Source organism: Vollenhovia emeryi, unplaced genomic scaffold (assembly GCF_000949405.1).
Source record: "Vollenhovia emeryi isolate VEMERY1.0 unplaced genomic scaffold, V.emery_V1.0 DF939161.1, whole genome shotgun sequence".
NCBI lineage: Eukaryota > Metazoa > Arthropoda > Insecta > Hymenoptera > Formicidae > Vollenhovia > Vollenhovia emeryi.
Window position 1 is genome coordinate 336,705 of NW_011967205.1, and position 19,108 is coordinate 355,812.

Genomic DNA, 19,108 nt, shown 5'->3' on the forward strand with positions numbered 1-19,108 from the left:
AGAGAGAAAGAGAGAGGGGGGGGGGGGGAGCGAGCGCGTGTCAAACGTTAAATTCGCTTGATTGTCATAACCGTCGTTTGCAATTAACTCCTCTTAATTAAATCTGAAATAATTAATTATTCTTCTAGGTGGCCAGATGTACAAAGTATTTAAACTTCATCCCCAATCGCGCTAATTGTGACACTGATATACACGTGACAGCGACAGACCTCGTGCAAAGTTTCGATCTAAGACGATATTGTAAACACTTATACAAAAAGTATCACACAAAAATGTGAGTTGATCATAATCAATTGTGCACAGTGCTATTCGTCAATGCCTGGACCTGCATGCTTATCATCATTTCTTCCATCTACACAAATCACTGAGTTTCAGGCTGTATGTATGCACTACCGCAGACTTCTATAGAAGTCTGTGTGTACTACAGCCATAGACGTATAATATATAGGTTGCGCATTTGGGCTGCAGAAGTGTACAAACTTTAGAAAGAGACAACATACTTTGAACAGTACTCTCTTATCCTTTGTCCTCTAAATCATTTCCCTACTCTTCTGTTACCCCCACTACTTCACTAGACAAAGATGAGGGTATGCTGTTCAACACCAGCTATCTCGTTCTAAAGTTTGTACATATTTTCACACGGGTGAGGTAGGGGACACGCAGTCTATTCTATGTCTATGACTACAGCCTGAAATTCATTGATGTTTATAGATGGGAATAAAGATTATGAAAATGTGAATCCTATGTAAACTGAGGTCCAGGCGTTAATGAATAGCACTGTACTTGTCACACACTTATCTCAATTTCGCACGATAGTCCGCCACCTGTTCTATTTATCGAGTAACGATCGTTCATCGGCGCGATATAGAAATCGCGATATCGCCGACGATAATTACAACCCTTGCTCGACCAAGGTTTTATCGCCAAGAGCAAGGGATGATTTACATAGGTGCACGCCCCCAAGTCTAGCGACGCTCCGCTCGACTCGACTCGACGGGGCTGCTGCTCCTAACGGCGACGTCGGGCTCGGGAAATACGATGCTCCGCACGTGCGTGGTTTTTGCCACGTCGGGCTACGCCCGCGTCTAAAAGAGAGAACCGTCAACTCGCGTAATTTACGTTCGAAGGCGCGAGCCGCGACGTCACCCTTCGCCGTGGATTCGCGGCGCGTCGCAGAGGCTACGATCGAGGGGAAAACGGCGTCGGGAACGGCAGCCGTTATAAGGTTTGCATTACGCTCGACATTATCTATATAGTTACAGCGTTTGCGGGTTAAAGTCCAGGTCGTTAGACCGCCGACAAACACCGCCTACGGTCGGGCGCGATGTCGAGTGCGTCTGGCTTTTCGTTCAATTAACTACTCGGCGAAGGTCCTTGCACCCGGCAAGTAGTAACAGCCACTACTACTCCTGATCGGCGGCCGCGCGCCTCATCGCCAATACATCGGTCGTTTTCTTTCTATCCGTGACGAATTCTTTCTGCTAATGTAAACTTTCTCCGATGTACACGTAGAATTTATTTCTATATTTATTTTTACAAGTCGTTATTCAAATTGTTTATCTTGCAATTAGCTTAAAAGTAGTTAAAAAGATAAGACCGGCTAAAGGAGATCGTTAAACTTATCTACCAGTTAGCCTATCTACCAAGAGAAAGTATTATATTTAACATATAGTTATATATTTATTTAAATCGTTAAGTATAATAATTAAAATTTTTGTCTACTCTGTTGACTCTTTCCATTTTGCAACATAAAAAATATATAACTCATTATTTTGTAAATGGACGTGAGATAGTTGCATTATTTGCCATAAGATACCGGCAACATTATTAATCGGCTCCTTTAAGTTGTGGAGAAATGAGAAAAAATTGCTATCTGCACGTAGAACAGTTTATAGAGTATCTACCGGCACGTCTAAGAGTTTACAATCTTGTGTGCCATATTTACCGTTTGAAGTAGACGTTATTAAACTTAGATTCGCGTGACTCTGGCGAATAAAACTTGGAACTATAATAACTACATAAGTACGTAAATCTATTTGCTCTTTTTTGGGCAAGTTGCAGAATTGCATCTCTTAAAGGGAAAGGAAAACCGCTTCCATTTTGCCTTTTAAATAACGTTTCTGACATCCTGTCAATTACGTGCTGGCGTTAACGTCAAGAACGTAGTGACATAAATAAAAGCTTTTTGCAGTTTTGCGTACATCACACATACTTTGTCATAAGAAATTGCTTAAAAGAGTGAAGGCTGCGAACAATTTCACGCTTTCAACGAAAATATGAAAAATCATACTTCCCAAGACGTAACGAATTCGCGTAACGTCTAGAAAAATTACATTTTCACGTATAAAAGAAGCTGAATGGACATTATATACAAGTGGTATATTAACATCGACAAAACTGGTCTCCGCGGAATATCGATAGCTGGAGAAACTTGTTTAAAAAGATTTCTTCCGCGCGGTTCTATAAATCTAGCAATTGTATCACCTGCGATATCACACAGAGAGTGACACGATTGCTCTTCTGAAGTGAGGTAGCGCAAGGTACACAAGGTGCAAACGACCTCGAAGTACCCATGGCGACGTTTACATTTCACTCCACACCACTTAACCGGTGCCTTCGCAGATGCAAGCTGATGTCCTCATGCTGTTCAAACACCACGTATGCCTGCGGAAGGTATCTTATCGTCCGTTACGATCTTGCTAATTTGACCTCCGGCATCAATAGGCAAGTGGATAATGTCGCTGCTAATACGCGTCAATTATTGTATAAGATATTGCGATACGGGTCTTTATATTAAGATTGCGTTAAAGACGAAACAACGCAATTTGCATCAATGTATCTTTTATTGTAGAATGATACATCGCTCTTTAGTGTACGTGCAATTTAAATTAATATTTTTTGTATAAAAAGATGTTTTCCATAGAAATAAAGTTTAATTTTCCCAGCTAATTTATCATCGAGTCGTCACGTAGAAAATTTATTTTCAATTTATATCGTCTTTCTAAGATAAATTATTTAATTAAATTTATGACGGACCGTGTTTACTTTCGCCGTGTTACGGAAATTTAATATAATAATTTCGCATTTGAGCAATGTAATAATTAATTTAGAAATTTAATGTAATAATAAGCAATATAATAATTTAAATAATTTTATGTCACAATCAACAATGTAATAATTTCGTAAAATATTGTGTTATTGTAGTGTTTCCTTGACACATATTAAACATACTTGAAATCTTTGTACAATTGATTGTACTTGAAGCTTTTCGGCGTAACGTTTTAATTGTTACGTTAACACGCGATACGTGTCTGCCGCTATAGTTAAAAATGGTAACGGCAGCATCGCGAGAGGCGGCCAGGATCACGCCTCGAGTATGAAATTAACTCGATTGCGAAAAAGTTTTTCGAACGGAGTCGTCAAAGTTTGTCGAAAGGCTAAGCATGGTCCTTAACGATTTCTTCTGCTCCCGGAGAGCGGAACGTTCAGCTAACTTCGCGATTGCGCAAATTCACTTGCAGAACTGGCGGACTCGTGACCGAACGGAGCTATCTCTTCCGATGTGCGAGCGCACCGCGGCGGACTAACTTGATTTCCATCGAAAGTAGAGACGTGCATTTCGACAATCTCTCGCTCCGCGCGTCGGCGAATAAATTCATTACCAGGCCTCATCAAGGATTATATTCTTACCCCGGGGCTGCAAGACGCGGAATACAGCGAGATACCGGCGCGAGAGCGAGAGAGCCAGAGAGAGCGAGGGAGCGAGAGAGAGCCGGAAAAACAGCGCCGCCGAGTTCCCTCGGCGCCGCGCGTACACGTAGATAATCCCTGGATCTACAATTACATTTTCATATAGCGCAAATTGCATTTCAGTCGGCAAACAGCGGGATACAGGGCGGGGGAGGGGGGGGCGAGCCGCGTTCGCGGCGAAAATTATAGTCAGCGGATTTCCAGCTGAAAATGTAAGTATTGTCCCTAATGATGTTTTGTGGCAACTTCCGGCGCGGCGGATACGTCGCGCCCGCTAACTTTGCGACTGCTATAAATCTGCTTACGGAATTCACGGGGAGCCCGCGGACCGAATCAGCAAGGCAGCAGTCTAGCAGTCAGCCAGGAAAATGCACGGCGGGATAATTTCCATATCAAAACAGTAACGCAGTTCCGTAAATCTGTCAGCGTTTCTGCCGTCGAATAACCCGTGGTGTCCCGATGCGGCCAGTTACTCCGTAAACGAGTATAAACCGACGTAATTGCGTTTTGTTTATAAACTCGAGTGCGGCGCGCGCGCGCGCGCGCAATTTTTTCTCGCGGAATGAAAATAGCGTTTCGCGCGGCTTTAATTTTCGAAAAATGCGGCAATTGAAATTGCCTGTATTCTTTTTAATGCGTTTTCAACGCATTAAACGTCGCTTTTCACGGCGACGCGTGTCATCGCGCAAACGTTAACGTGTCGGTGTCGGATGCCTCTCTGCCGAGCGCGCTCTTCCGCCGCGGGAACGACTGGTGGAAATTATCGCGATTACCGCCGACGTAACACACAAATGAATTATTATAATAGGTCTTCCCGCGGGACGCCGAGCCGAGTTACCCTGCGGTAGAAACGCCTTGCCGCGGGTGCCCCGGAGCCCGGCGGTAAGTGCTCTTCCCGGCGATTTCTTACGGCGACCTTCGCTCGCGGAAATCCCGCGCAAACTTGGCGATTGCGTAAATTCACTTTCGGAACTCGTCGTTCACCGCTGAATGAGCGGGTACGTAGCTACGGGTGCTTGCGGCGACGAGCGGCGACGGAAGCCGGACTAACTCAGTTTCCATCGAAAGTAGGAGACACGCGCTCGGCTCATTAGGTAGGCGAGGCGAGGAACGGCGGAGCGTACTACCGCGCGCCGCTGCAATAATAGCGACACTGCTTAGGTACTAACTTTTACACCCAACTCTGCGGAATACTTGGGCCGCATTAAGACTTCAGACGTGGGGGGGCTATTATCGTAATGCGTGCTTGTTAAGAGAGATTGGTCGCGTGCTAACTGGCAATTCCGCACTCCTATTAATTATACAGGGCGTTGATGCCCGCTACATCCGAATTCATCGTATATCCATCGTACACGCCCCCCTCCCCCCCTCCTCCTCCTCCTCCTCTTCCTCCACCGTGTGTAATTGCAGGCTGCGTAGGAAACTTGCACCGACCGACGTTTTCGCGCGGATGGATTGTTAGATCCGGATGATTAACGAGGGTAAATACGAGCACGGGAAACAATAAGCTACGAGAGCCGTTTTGAGATTTAAAAATACGGACGACACACATGCGTGAGGCGGAATTTATCGAAAAACGATAAATTGTAGTTTTATTACACGTTGATTCGTTTGTCTGCTATCGCGAGATGTGTAATACTTTCACTTTCCTGCATATTTCATACAATCCGTATTTTGTTTCGAATCAGGCAATCACGAAAATACTGCTTTCCATACAACGCGCGTAAATGTACATCGATGTGTTATTGTTCAAACTTCTGATATTTCAGGAGTTAACAAAGTCCCTTTGTTAAACCGGACGAGCTTGTGTTGAATGTATCTATTTTACAGTCGACTTGCCGAGCTTCAACGTGCTCGAAAAGCTTCGGAGATTGAATAAGGTTTTACGGGTCCGGGTAGACGACTCGCATTCAGCGTTGCAGAAACCATTTCGGTAGACGTTTCCAACATTCAAGTGTAACGCGCGTCAGGAATCACACACACACACACACACTCACACATAATCTTCAAAATCAAAATTTTCGATGGCTTTAATAAAATCTCGACCAACTATATTCTTTTTCCGAGCGTGCAACGTCATTCTCAGCTCGTCGTCTCATCGTGAAGACTCAAGGTCCTCGAAGAGGCCCGAAGATTCAATAACGTTTTACGACCCAAGAGGCGATTCTCATCGGGCGTTGCGGAAGCGATTTCGGAAAGTTTCCCCGATGTCGAGGCACAACGTCGAGAGAACGACGCGACGCGACGCGCCGCGCCGCGACGCGCCGCGACGCGACGAGACGCGACGCGCCAGGAGGCGCATTACGCTCGTAAAAGAGAAACGACGACGATGGCTCGTACGCGCTAGCAGCCCCGTATGCGCTGGCATACCTTCTTATCCGTAATTTACGCCCTTTGGGGGATAGGCAGGTAAAGGCTGGCTTAAAGACGCTCCAGACTAATACAACGCGACCGCCGCCGCAACCTGTAACGCGATAGCGGCATCAGCCGACTAAGCACCTTTCGTGGGCTCCGGCCCCGACTTCTCGAGTGCTTACAGGATATGAAGATTGCCAAGATTAGGGTTGATGACGAGAGACATCGCTTTTCCCCCGCGTAACGTAAGCACGCCCGAATAATACCCTCGGGTCGTCGTACGCTCTTCTGTGCACGTGTGTGTGCGTGTGTGTGTATGTGTGTGCGCGCGCGCGCGACGTTGACGGTGGGGAATCACCGGTCGACGCTTCCTCGAAGCGACTGATTGGAATTATCGGCGGCTTATCACGATGCGGATCGCAACGTGACCTCGTCGCCGAGGACTCGCGATCTCGGACGAGAGATAAAGGAGATGCGACTGACGTCGAGTATGAGCTGTAAGCCTTCCGAGATTCCATGTCGAGATGGAATCTCGACGGCGAGTTACGACGATTCCGTACGCTTTCCGCTAAGTATGGAAATAGCGAATAATAGTGATATGTGAGCTGTATATATCTCCCTCGTATATCTTCACTACAAAGCAGCCAAATCGATTGTCATCCATGCGTATATAAGGAATGTACCAATCGCGTTAGTATCTAGCCTACATTGATGTTAAACCGCGGAGAAATGAACGTGTAAAAATTTTCCGTAAACGTACACGGAAAAAAATGCTGTTGAATGAAACAAAATAAAGTTGCTTGAATTAAACGTTAACGTCATGCCACAAATATAAATAATTCACACAATTGTATTCGCTACGGATTTTCATTTGAAGCGATTTTCATTGAACTAAATATCCAGATTATTAAGACAACAATCGGATGTTTTTCATTTATTAATACTGATGTTTTGTGTCAACGATTTTATTTTAATTACACTGATCTTGTTGATACAACATCATTCTTTTTTCCGTGTATGCAAATAAATCTGTATGTAATTTCTATAGGAGTATTTTTTTTAATAAAAAGCAAAGGTACATCCCTTTCTCTCTCGCATATAAAACGATACTATAGATTTTTCGAGGAACAAAAATACTCGCGCAACGCACGACAAGCAATAAAACACTACAGCGTAATTTTATGGTGAGTACATTGTTGCGCAATAGCACACGTAATTGATTACACCGTCCGTAAATTCTCGCTCTCGCTACCTTTAATTCCCGAGTTCCGCCGATTACGAGGTAGGCGAATATACGCCAGAGATTGCGAGAGTATCGATAACATACCGCCTTAGGTCGTCTCGTGTCGTCGTTTGCCCCTAAGTGGCAAACTCGCTCACTTCTCTTGTGTCACGGGAGCAATTGGGTGACTAAAGCACCCGAATAAATGGATAAGAGGAGGTAAATATATTTCGACGGGGTATTTTCGCATCCCGAGAGAGTACGTATAGTCGTTGACCCGTACTACTCGACGGATGCGTAGCTGTCATGCTGGAAGACATAAGGAGGCATAAAAGATAAGATATAAGAAAACGGTAGTAAGATACGCTCAATGCAAGATACAGGTACGAGCTGCTAACAAGAAATATGCGAGTAAAAGGCAAACGCGGTTGAAAGCGAAAAGAAATAAGTAAGACAGAGTGCCCTACAAACGATTAATAAATATGTCCTCGATAGCTTCTTTCGTGTCTCGTTATATCTTAATTCCCGACCTCCGCCGATATCTTGTTCCATTTATTTCGCATTCTACGTCTTTTACGAGCACCATTACCGAAAACAGATTCCTCGTAGTTCAAATATCGTGGTTGTCGTGGATAATCGCGTGCGCAATCGCCAGGTTTGGATCAGGGCCAGGCGTGTAATATTCATCGCTCGACGGCGCCCAGGCCGCTAAATTAGCAACGGTTACAACGTGCCTGGGTAAACTGTTTAGGCCCGCTTTTATATCCGGCGATTAAGGGGGCTTTCAGCTAAGAGTGCTCTTACGAGCCAGCAGGAAGGGCATTGTTTTATGAAAAGTTGCTGATGGATGGATAAAGATGCCGAGGGGTCGGACGGCTCTCGTAATGTTTTATCAGTCCGTTGAGAAATGGAGTGTTCGCCTTTTTCAAGAGTAAATGCATTTTCACCTTTCTTTCGCGCCGCGCGGTTTTCTTTCTACGTCGCGTTCGATTTATTATTAGCCACGGTGGAATCCGTCGCGAATCTTGAGATAATCCGGCTCTTATCGGGCAATCACGCGCGACTTAATTAAATTTGCCAATGTCGTAGACGCGATAATTATAAATATCTACGCGACACGTGTATATGGAAGATCGTACAACTCACAGAAATCGTTAACCGCTCACGCAGCATTTTCCCCAAACTCCCATTAATTGCGTATAATAATTAACGAGCAATAAAGTGTATTGGCAGGATTTTATACGTCCGATAGAAGTCCGTGTTGCACGCTTCGATACCAATTATGTTCCAATTACGAGACACTCCACGTCGTCGTTACCTACTCTCTCTCTCTCTTTCCCTCTCTCTCCTTTATAACTTTGGCGCTATATATTAATAGACGTATATAGATATAGGTATCGCGCGCGACTAATTATTGGCATTTAATCACAACTTAACACATCGCTAATGATTTTGCCGCTCTGAAAATTGTACGATGTTAAAAGTAAATATTTTTATCAGTTATAATTTTCTATTAGATAAATTGACTTATATCATTATTCGGCTAGCGGAATAACGTTGAAAATTGTCACGCGTTGCCAGCGAAATAAAATTACTGAATAGGTTTTATAAAATTACCAAGAATTGCGCCGGCGCACCGCGGGAATTATCCGACGCAGAGATGAAGCTACGATTGTTTAAATGAAATTGCCGAGTAGTGAAGAACTCGACGAGAGTAGTTTCGCGCGTCGATGAGAACTTATTGGATTTCTCGTCGTATTATGAGTTAATTTCAAAACCGTTCTACTCTATGACAGCAAGTACTTTGCCCAAGTATAAAAGACATTAATGCGTAGAGAACGGTTATTACAATTATTGAGGTTTCCAAAATGAAATTATCGCATACTAACAATCGAGCGCGTAACACGAACTTAGTTTTCCCGCGACATGTTACAGGTTAATTCGCTTAATTGCAAAGCCGGCAGCGTTCTTGTTACGGCGGACGATTCCATCAGCTTGAATTTAATGCCTTGTAACTGCGAAAAACATCTCGGTGCTGTTCCGACCGAAACGAATGTATTTTCCCGCAACGGTTATTGCAGAATATTAGACGTAACGTAACATTGAAACTCGGGGCAATCTCGTTTTCATTATTGTCAATATTGTCATATTTCACAATTGTCGCCGTTTACAACGTTCCTTTCTTAAATCGCAGTAATCGCCGGCGCGTTATCGTGACGCGCGCTGTGCTCGATCAACTCCGACAATCGTCGATAGATAGTTAGCGATCGTCCATTCGAGAAAGTATTTCAACTCAATAACCAGTAGATAACACAGGCATTAAACGATTACCGAGTTTTAAACGAAGTTATCGAAAGTTAGGCGCGGAGAGCGTTCTCAACCGGGGAGAAGGGAGGGGTGGGGGGGGGGGGGATTTAATAACGTTTCGCGATATACTGACAGGCGATTCGCAGTTCGAGGCCCATTTGCATTATCGCCGTTGCCGCGCTGCAGGTAATGCTACCTAAGCAGTCGTGAAATTTATTAGCGGGCGACTGGCGGAATCGCTGGTGGAACGTACGCGGGAATTACGATCGCGCGAAGCGTATTCGCGCGAGAACGTGCGTCGAGCGAGATCATCGCCCTGGCGTATCGCGGGTGGGAGAAGCTGTAGAAAGCCGCGGTGCCCCCGATTCCAAAATCGTTCGCGCGGTTACGGCGAGCGGCCTCGTAAAGGATAGGGAGAACGATTCGGGCGACGGTATCGCCGAGCGAAATGTCGCCTCGATTTCGCACGACGTTGCCCCCGCTAACGTCTGCAATATCGCGCGGCGAGAAATTATCGGGCCGTTGTCACGCACGCGATTAACGCGGCTGTAACGACGATGACGCGGATGTGCGCCCGACTACGCGCGTCTAAGATATTTACCGCGGTAAGGGCGGGCCCGGCTGCGTTGATCGTAAAACCGGGCAATGTGTCGTCGATGGTGTCGTACACGATGTCGATTAATCTGACGACCTGGGTGTCGCACGGCTCCACGCAGATTCGATAGCAACGTTCGACGTGCAGTCCGATATCGCACCTTGATTCAATCCATTGGCCGCGTTTAGCGCGCGCGAGAAACGGGGCCTTTAGGCCGATTTATAAAGGTGCTGCGTATCACAACGCCAAACGCTATGCCGTTGCAAACACACAAGGCACACACAGGTGCGTAACAAACATTTCATCATAAGAGATTACGCCGGTTGCATTAATCCCTTTGATCAGCCGATGCGCTTTGCGCTTCAATATGAATTAATCTACGCCATTGTTTGAGGGCACGCGAGAGTCATCTTTCCTCTCGGTCGTATGAGCGAAGCTGTGAGAGAATTTGTCTCTATTTTCCTACGACAAGAATGATACTTCTAATACTTTATATCGTCAACGCGCCGGTTGTATTAAACCCTTTGATCAGCGGTTGCGCTTTGCGCTTCAATATGAATGAATATACGGCATTGTTTGAGGGTTGGTACGGGAGAGTCATCTTTCTCTCGATAGTGCGAGCGAAGCCGGGGGAGAATTTGTCTGTCTTTTCCTACGATAAGAATGATACTTTTAATACTTTATATCGTAAACGTGCGAGAGCGCGCGAACGGAGTATTTGCTGTTCGCTAAACTGCCGGGCAATTCGGGGACTTGCATTGAATTTCAATGAGCCGAGCGCAATAAGAATAACGCGGCGCGTGAGCCTCGTCCCGTGTGACGTACGAGGAGCTTAAACAATTTTTTTACATCCATAAACTCGGCGCGAGCAAATGGGTCCTTACCCGTAATAAAGATGTCCGTGCTACGATGGGAAATCGATAGTTCCGTATAAAACTAATTTTTATAGCCACTGCGGCTGACAGTGATAACGTTTCAACTTGACAGTTTTCTCGCCAGGTCGCCGATATGCACGAGATCGATTAATCGACTTGCACGCTTTTTACACGCGCGAGTTCAACTGTAATTCGCAGATAGAATCAGACGTCTTATGTCATCACTCGAGGAGATGGGAAAGTAAATTTCCTGCCAAATCGCTGCGCTGTCGCCGCGTGATTGCCAAGATCATTTTGACCGATAGGCTCTCGGTGCGCTGGCATTTCGCTGACTAATAATACTTTTATTGATTGCAATTGCAGCGTAACGAAGCGCGCAATGCAATTTTCAACCAGAAAAATGACAGTACGATCAAATATCGACAACAATGGTAATTGGCTTGTCAACGTCAACGAAAATCAATTTGAGAGAATTCCACGTGTGTGAAACTGAAAAAGTCTCCCTACCCCAATCTCTACTAATTGAGAGCGGAACTCGATATACGATGTTAATGTCAATGCTACCATTTTTCCCAACGTACGAATAGAAGTATACGTGTCAATTAGTCGGCTGACATTTCTCGAACGTGCTACGCGGTACCTAGGTATTAAAAAAAAAGGGTTAATACCTTCATTTCATAAGCTAATGCTTTATGTTCTCCTCATTACATTATGCGGCTCTCATTTTTAATGTATCCTCCGACAACGGCGGCTCGCGAGTTTAATTTCAGAGGACACGGGTCCGCTTTGATTCAGGCGTGAGAATTAAAAGCGCTGACGCAGTGCGCTAATAATCCCCGCGAAAAACGTAAAAGTCTGGGTTTCAGCGCGAGCGCGTAGGAGATAAAGTGTTCCGCCTCGAGCGTCTACGTAGCGTTTTACGTCAGTATAAATGACAGCGATCCACAATAGCATCTACGCTCTCCAAAGTACCTCACCGTAAAGGAACGAGGTGAAGTATACATGACTGACATATGAGAGTCAGTCAAGCCGCACACGCTTAAGATCGAATGTACAGCGTGTATACGGCGGCGGTGCGCTCGTAACGGGGCGCTCGCTCCGGCTACCGTCATTAAAATTCAAGGGAGATTGGTCTTGATCCGGCAAATCCCACAGAGAAGCCAGCGAAACTGTTCCAACAGACGAAAGTCCCTCCGAGCCGTGAAGTGTTAGAAATGCTCACTGCCCGTGGAACTTATCGTCGGGCAGCAGACACGGAAAGGAACGTCCCATACTTCATTCCAAGGGAACGGCGAGCGACGGGTGCTCGCTTAACAGCTGACCGCGTTGTCGATAACGCAATCGTCCGTCGGGGATATTTTCCGATGTTTTCGATACGATCTCGTAATCTCGCGCTCTATTACAGGCACCTTTCCGCACTGATCAAGGAGTTGCACGGCTGTGACTCCCCCGAGAAAAGTTTTATAAGACCTCCCCCCTACGTATCCAAAGTTTCGCTTATTTTTTTCTATTTATTTGTATTTGTGTATCTTTTATCTAGAAACAAATTTTATTGGTGCGGTTGTTTTTTTGCGAAACGCCACAGGCTTGTTCAATTATGCATACGTGTCAAGTGGTGCATATATGCCATTTTTCAGACGTAAATGCGATTGACAGATAAACCCAGGTGCACTCAGGTGCGCATTTACACAAATTAGACATTTATTTTGTCATCGTTTGTAATAAAAAAATATGTATCGTGTAAAGAGACAACGGTATTGAGCGATTATGAAAAAGCATGAAATTCATCTCGCGTTGCGTCGCGAGCAAAAAAAAGCAATATATAGAACAGTATTGCTCTTTAAAAACAGAATCGGAAATTTCGTATAAATGCTGTACGCAATTCGGCATACACGATAAAAACGACATTTCGGCTTTAATATCGGTTCTGTCCAAGCTGCGTCAATCTACATATATTACCTTTTATTCTTTCTCTCTCTCTCTCTCTCTCTCTCTCTCTCTCTCTCTCTCTCTCTCTCTCTCTCTCTCTCTCTCTATCTCGAGCGTCAATATGTCTCGGAAATAAATTAGGATAATCAGTCGCACGAAAAATATAGTACGAATATACACGTAACACAGCGCGGGACCTTTAACTTAAGAGATTACGGGGAGCATGGCAACGAAAATCCACTGCGTGGAGCGGAAGCATTTTAGCGTAGAATTAGAGCGTAAGAATAGAACGCCGCTGCACGCGCGAGGACTATCGATCATCGGGCTGGCCGTGCTCTCGAGCACGTACGGGATTCGCCGAAAGTGTTTTAGAAAGCGTTCTTTCAGCGCGACGTTAAACGGAGGATCGACCTTACGTCGTATTTGACCTGGCGGCGAGCGAGCGCGCTTTAAAATTCGCCCGGGCGCATGGCAGTCGCCGGATGAGAATCTGTTTGTCGAGAGGATGAACTGCTGCTTCTGCTGCTGCCGCTCTGTTGGAAACACTATAACTCCCGACATGACGCCGTGACGTGATCCGTCTGTATGATGAGTTGCGAGAACCGTTAGCAATGATAAACGTGTAGCGCGGCTTGTCGTAACTTTTTGACTTATGACAAAACGGGACGAGGAAGAGCGGAGGGGGAGAGGGGACGGGGGCCCTGGTTGCCATTTCAGCAAATTTCGATCCGCCCTAGAATTAATCACCACCGGCGGTAAATAAGCCCGGCCGAATTTATCGTTCGTTGGAACGTGGGGGGATATTAACGCGCGCGGAATACGCTTTGGTGCACATGTAAACGTGCATTATAGGTATTGCGAATCAACGAGGCCAATCATTAAGCATGACAGAACTAATTAACGGTAGATACACTGACTCACTATTATCGAATAGAAATAATTCGTTGTTTCGTTGGTTGATTGACAATAACATATAATCCCGAATCACTTGACCGTGGCGAATAGCAAAATAGTCTCCGCGGATATGGTATTTCACCACCATGAAGCAACAATAGGCCGTGTGGAAGTGTATAACTTGTAAACTAGGCTCTTGTTACGAAAAGTTCAATCGAACGGGCGAACTTTAAGCGGACGAAATTCGATTATACGAAATATCTTCGCGTGCGAAGGTAAAATCTGGATTTAGAGTATACCCGAGGAATCCTCTTCTCGCAGACGTGACTGTGGATTACATAAAGTAGAAGAACATATCTCTTCCACATAATCACTTCGTTAGCTATATAATTGGAGTAACAATTAAATAGCGACTTAGTGACGCCAGTCGAGAAATCAAGATTTTGAATAAGTGTGGAAACGACCTTACTGGCAAGTTTTTGTTATAATATATCACACCGTTTCGGCCAGTAATACTGGTTCTCCTCAGGTAACGAACTTACAAAAGTGCCTACAAATGTCTGAAGAACGAAAGAACAACATATAAACGAAATTAAGAATTTAAGATGAGATCTTGCGTAACAGAAAATAAAATTACGGTGTTTTTATATAATACAAACTTCCAAGATTCGTCAGATTAAACATGTGAAAATTATGTTATAAGTCAGAGATTTTGTGCAATGTGTCTGGTCATCGACGTTACAGAAAAAGCGATAAATAAGAGTAAAGCCATATACGGGAGTTATAGGAAACATGGAAGGGGAGGATTATAAATACTAGGTCATTCTAATTACCCTATTGTATACCCTATTGTATACAGAGTTAAGATTTTCAGTGTCTCGCTGTAGGTTGATTATTGAATAGAAATAATTGGAGTATATTTCGTTAAATGACACACAGTGCTCTCGAAAAGTCAATCGGTAGATTACGATTGAGAGCAGTGAATAGTCACTGGTTTGCGCTGAAAATCGCGGTGGTATACTTATAACTGTGAATCAGTGACCGTTCACTGTTTTCAGTGATAATTCGCCGAGTGATTTTTAGCGAGTGCATTTAATCTATCTGGCGTCTCCGTGGCATCGCGACGCCACGCTCGACGAACAATTCGGGCGAAGTTTCAATGTACTTTTCGATAAAGAGAATCAGAGATCGACATTAAATGCTCGATCACGAGTACCGAAACGAGATTTCCTCGACTCTTTGGGGTCTCGAGCCTCGTCGTAGCAGTTTATCTTTGGCCCGCCCGACACCTAGCACGGAATATCCCGTGCGAATAGCAGTCACATTCCTTTGTAAGCAACAACGATGCCCGCTTATATATATTCGAGCGGAGGAATCAACTGAATACCAACTAAGGGAAGCCAATCGCCCGGTCATCCCCACATGCGAGATTCTAACGTTTCACTAAAAGCCAACCACGAATTTCCTCGATTCACCTCAAGTAACCGGAGGTCCATGGCAGAGCAAAATGCTTGTCTTTGATGCGACCTAAGTGTGTATATATGCGCAAATGACGCGACTACGGCCGGTAATTTATCGCAATCTAATAAGCGTTTGCCGGGCAACACTTTCATCTATCAACGCGTTTGCCTTGCCTCTGTATTTCTTTCAAACGGAGCAACTCCGTTTTTTAAGATTGCGTTACTTACTTTTCTTATCAACCCTTATCGATGTACACCCTCAGAAAAGATTTCTGTTACCGTGACAAAATATGTTCTTGATGCATTTATATTTCTCACAACCTCATTTAGTATAAAAATAAGACGATATCAAAATAAAATCAATAATTCTTATTCCCCTCTATCGAATTAAAAAAAGATTGATTTACTATATTGAGACAAGAGTAATTTATATAAATGTAAGTTTATATATTCTTGCGTTTAGAATAAATTTTCCCTCCATCTTACAACGCACCAAGTTGGCACCACGATATTCGACAAAAGACGGTTCTAGATTTTTAAATTTTTCATTCAAGATTAAAATATTCTTTAAGATTAAGCGACCTACACTGGCTGGTGTTTTTATTGAAAAACGAATTTACAACGTTTCGGCCCCGGATTTGGGCCCTTTTCAAGTATTCTTAGTGAATCACTGCGTCATTATTCAGTCGTTTGGCCAATATCATTACCCTGTGACTATTGGCCAAACGACTGAATAATGACGCAGTGATTCACTAAGAATACTTGAAAAGGGCCCAAATCCGGGGCCGAAACGTTGTAAATTCGTTTTTCAATAAAAACACTAGCCAGTGTAGGTCGCTTAATCTTATGGAAATTTGTTTTTTAAATCACTGGCGATATATAATTTACCATTTTATTAAAACATTCCTTTCTCTATAATAAATATTGGCGCTTTATCGATCCTCAACTTGTAACAAATATCATTACTGCCGTATTTTTTGCGCGAGTACACGTTTCACGTATATTCGTTTACCTCACAGACAGCTTGAAGCAGATATTTCAATAAAGTCTTACGTTAAGTGAGTCCTGATTAACTTTCTCCGAGTCGCTAGTTGAAATTATACAGTGGAGGAAATCTGAATGGCGAAGCCGTTAAGATTATCACGACGATCTAGCGAGTCTTTCAAGCAACTCCCTCGACCACACTTTGACATTATTAACACTTCCGCCGCTCACCATGGGGCGCGCTAATATCTTTCATTCCAATGAAAAATTCCGCCAACGGAAGTCAAGTTCCCCTCGCATTGTTGGCGCGTTAACGCGGCGAAAAACTTTCCGGTCTGGTGCGATAATTATTCCATCGATCTGCACGTCATGTGCAACAAGCGTTGAACTTTCGGCGATGACACGCAGACTGCGGCGGCACAGCAGTCCAAATTGCGAGCGCATCGCGGGGAGGCGCGAGGCCTCCTCCTCTGTCGCGGGATTAAGACAGGAATTTGCCCCCTCGAGCTTCTACCCGCGGAACAATAGAGTCGCGTGTCAAAGAGCGAAGTTCGATCCGAGCGCAGGTCTGTGCGCTCGTCGAAACTTGGCTTGTCGCGTTCCGAAATTGCTGCGCTCTCCCCTGGTCGTGGCAATTCGTTACGCGGTGCTCCCATAGTTTTGGCGAATTTCCTTTTCTCCTCCCCCCTGTCTATCGTCCGAACTATTCCGCGTAATGAGCCGATACGTATCGAGAGGGGGAAGGCTTTTCGACCACGCAAACGAGGACGATGCTCGGCAACGTATGTCGCGCGACTGTATTTGCGGATGACCGACGGGGGCGGCGAAGTAAGTGGCGGTAAACGAGCCGCAGTGTCACCGATATGCAAACACCGGACCATTGACGGGGCCGCTTGGCTCCGAAAGCAGCGTCCGAAACTACCATCAAAGAGAGGAGTTCGCCTTTGATCCGTCGGTGTTAAAATATTCGTTATAAGCCGATGTCCGTACCGCCGCGATGCCATCCGGCGCAAAATCGGTCATTCGCACGTCGTAATTAAACGATAATAGACGAAGGGGTTACGTGTTAGAATCACGCAGCTCCGAGAGCGCGCGCTTCGTCGCGAGTGAACAAGATGTACTTCGCCTCGCGACATAACGCGATTTTCAAGCAAAACTTCGACGTGGCATCGGATCTAATGTAATATATAATTTTGTTAACTTTCGTTTAATTAAATTGTACCTAAAGAAATAAATGTGTTATCGACGCGCAAAAAAATATTTTGCGACACACGTTTCCGAAAGCTGTCTTGCTGCTCTTTTCGTTTCGAAGGTACGACAAGTCGAACGAGTAATCCCCCAATTTTCAGGCATATATAATATTAGGCGCGAGTCGAGCTTGCGTAACTAATTTCACGAGAACGGACGACTCCTTCGAAGTACTCGTTCAACTTTCGTCCCCCTCGCAACACAGTTTGATAACTAACTCGTTTGATACACAGAGAGCTAGAAATGATCGGTAGAAATTCCGCGCAGAGCGAGAACCAGGTCGATCCGCCGCTCGACCTTCGAAAGCCCCCGCAAATACGATAAAATACAACAACGAAATTCAACAGCCACTTACTGTCCTTCACGCAGAACGCGCCGATAATCCAGAGCGGAAAGAGCGGCACGACGAGCACGTTCAAGTGTCTCGCGTTCGCGTTGAACCGTAGACTCCTACCGTCGTGCGGCCTAAAGTAAATCATGATCGTTCCACGTGACGGGACCAACGCGGCACGATCATAGCAACACCGATCACCAGGGAACGACGTCGTCGTCGTCGTCGTCGTCGTACATCCACCCGCACTGTCTGAACGCACACTGATCCAACGGAGCGGATTCACCCCGTGCCTCCTCCGAGGTGGTCTTAGTCGAGTCCGGGATCCGGACGGCGCGTCTGCCGATTATCGCGCGCGCGATTTCCGCGCATCCTCCTTGCTCTCAAGGCGTACCTTCCGGCGGAGTACGAGGGACGACCGGTCGTCCGGACGCGGATCGCGCGCGAGCGCTAAGGTCGACGATTCCGCGGCGCGTCGCGCGCGACATACGGCGTAGGAGGTGGCTGCTGCGCTGGACCGGCCGATGAATCGCGATCGCGGAAATCGAGACTATCGCGCGGCGACTCCTCGCCGGGGAATCACATCGTCGATCTGTCAGCGGTGGCCAGCGCCGCGCGCGTTTCGGTACCGCTCCGATATCCTTTCTCTTTTCCCTCCTCTGTCCGCGATCCGCACGTTCGTTCGCTTCTTCCGCCGTTCTTCCGCTTCTTCCGCGACTTTTTCCCCCTCGTCGCGTCGACTCCTTTCCCGTTTGTTTTCCTTTTTCGCGCTACTCCCTCAAGTTTCTCTCGCTGCCGATTCTTTTTCCACCCCCTCGGAAGACCTTCGGTAACTTTCTCACCCCTCCGCGGGATAACTTTTCCCTTTTTCTTCAGCCGGCGTTCACTCGCGTCCTCGATGACACGTTCGATCGGCACGTTCCAGCGCTTCAAGCACGACGACGTGATGCGCGCCACTCACAGCGTCAGCGTGATTTCGCACTCCCTCCACGACTGTATCGGGCCGAACCGTGTGCGGCCGCCGCACACCGCCGTTCACCTGCCGCGGCCACCGCTGGTGCCGCCACCGACGCGCCGTTTCCGCCGCCGCCGCCGCCGCCGCCGCCGCCGCCGCTAGCCGACGTCGACGTCGCGGGGTCGTCGCCGCCGCCGTCGTCG

The 19,108-nt window shown here is 45.9% G+C and overlaps 1 protein-coding gene across 1 annotated transcript in view; it reads right to left on the reverse strand.

The window, feature by feature from the left end:
• LOC105564607 (hemicentin-2) overlaps window positions 1–18,970 on the reverse strand; it is a 215,293-nt gene extending 196,323 nt beyond the window's left edge. Inside the window, exon 1 of the mRNA XM_012017096.1 lies at window positions 17,975–18,970. Coding sequence (XP_011872486.1) covers window positions 17,975–18,098 — 124 coding nt within the window. The 5' untranslated portion in view covers window positions 18,099–18,970. The remainder of the gene's footprint in view (window positions 1–17,974) is intronic.
• Window positions 18,971–19,108: the final 138 nt, after the last annotated feature.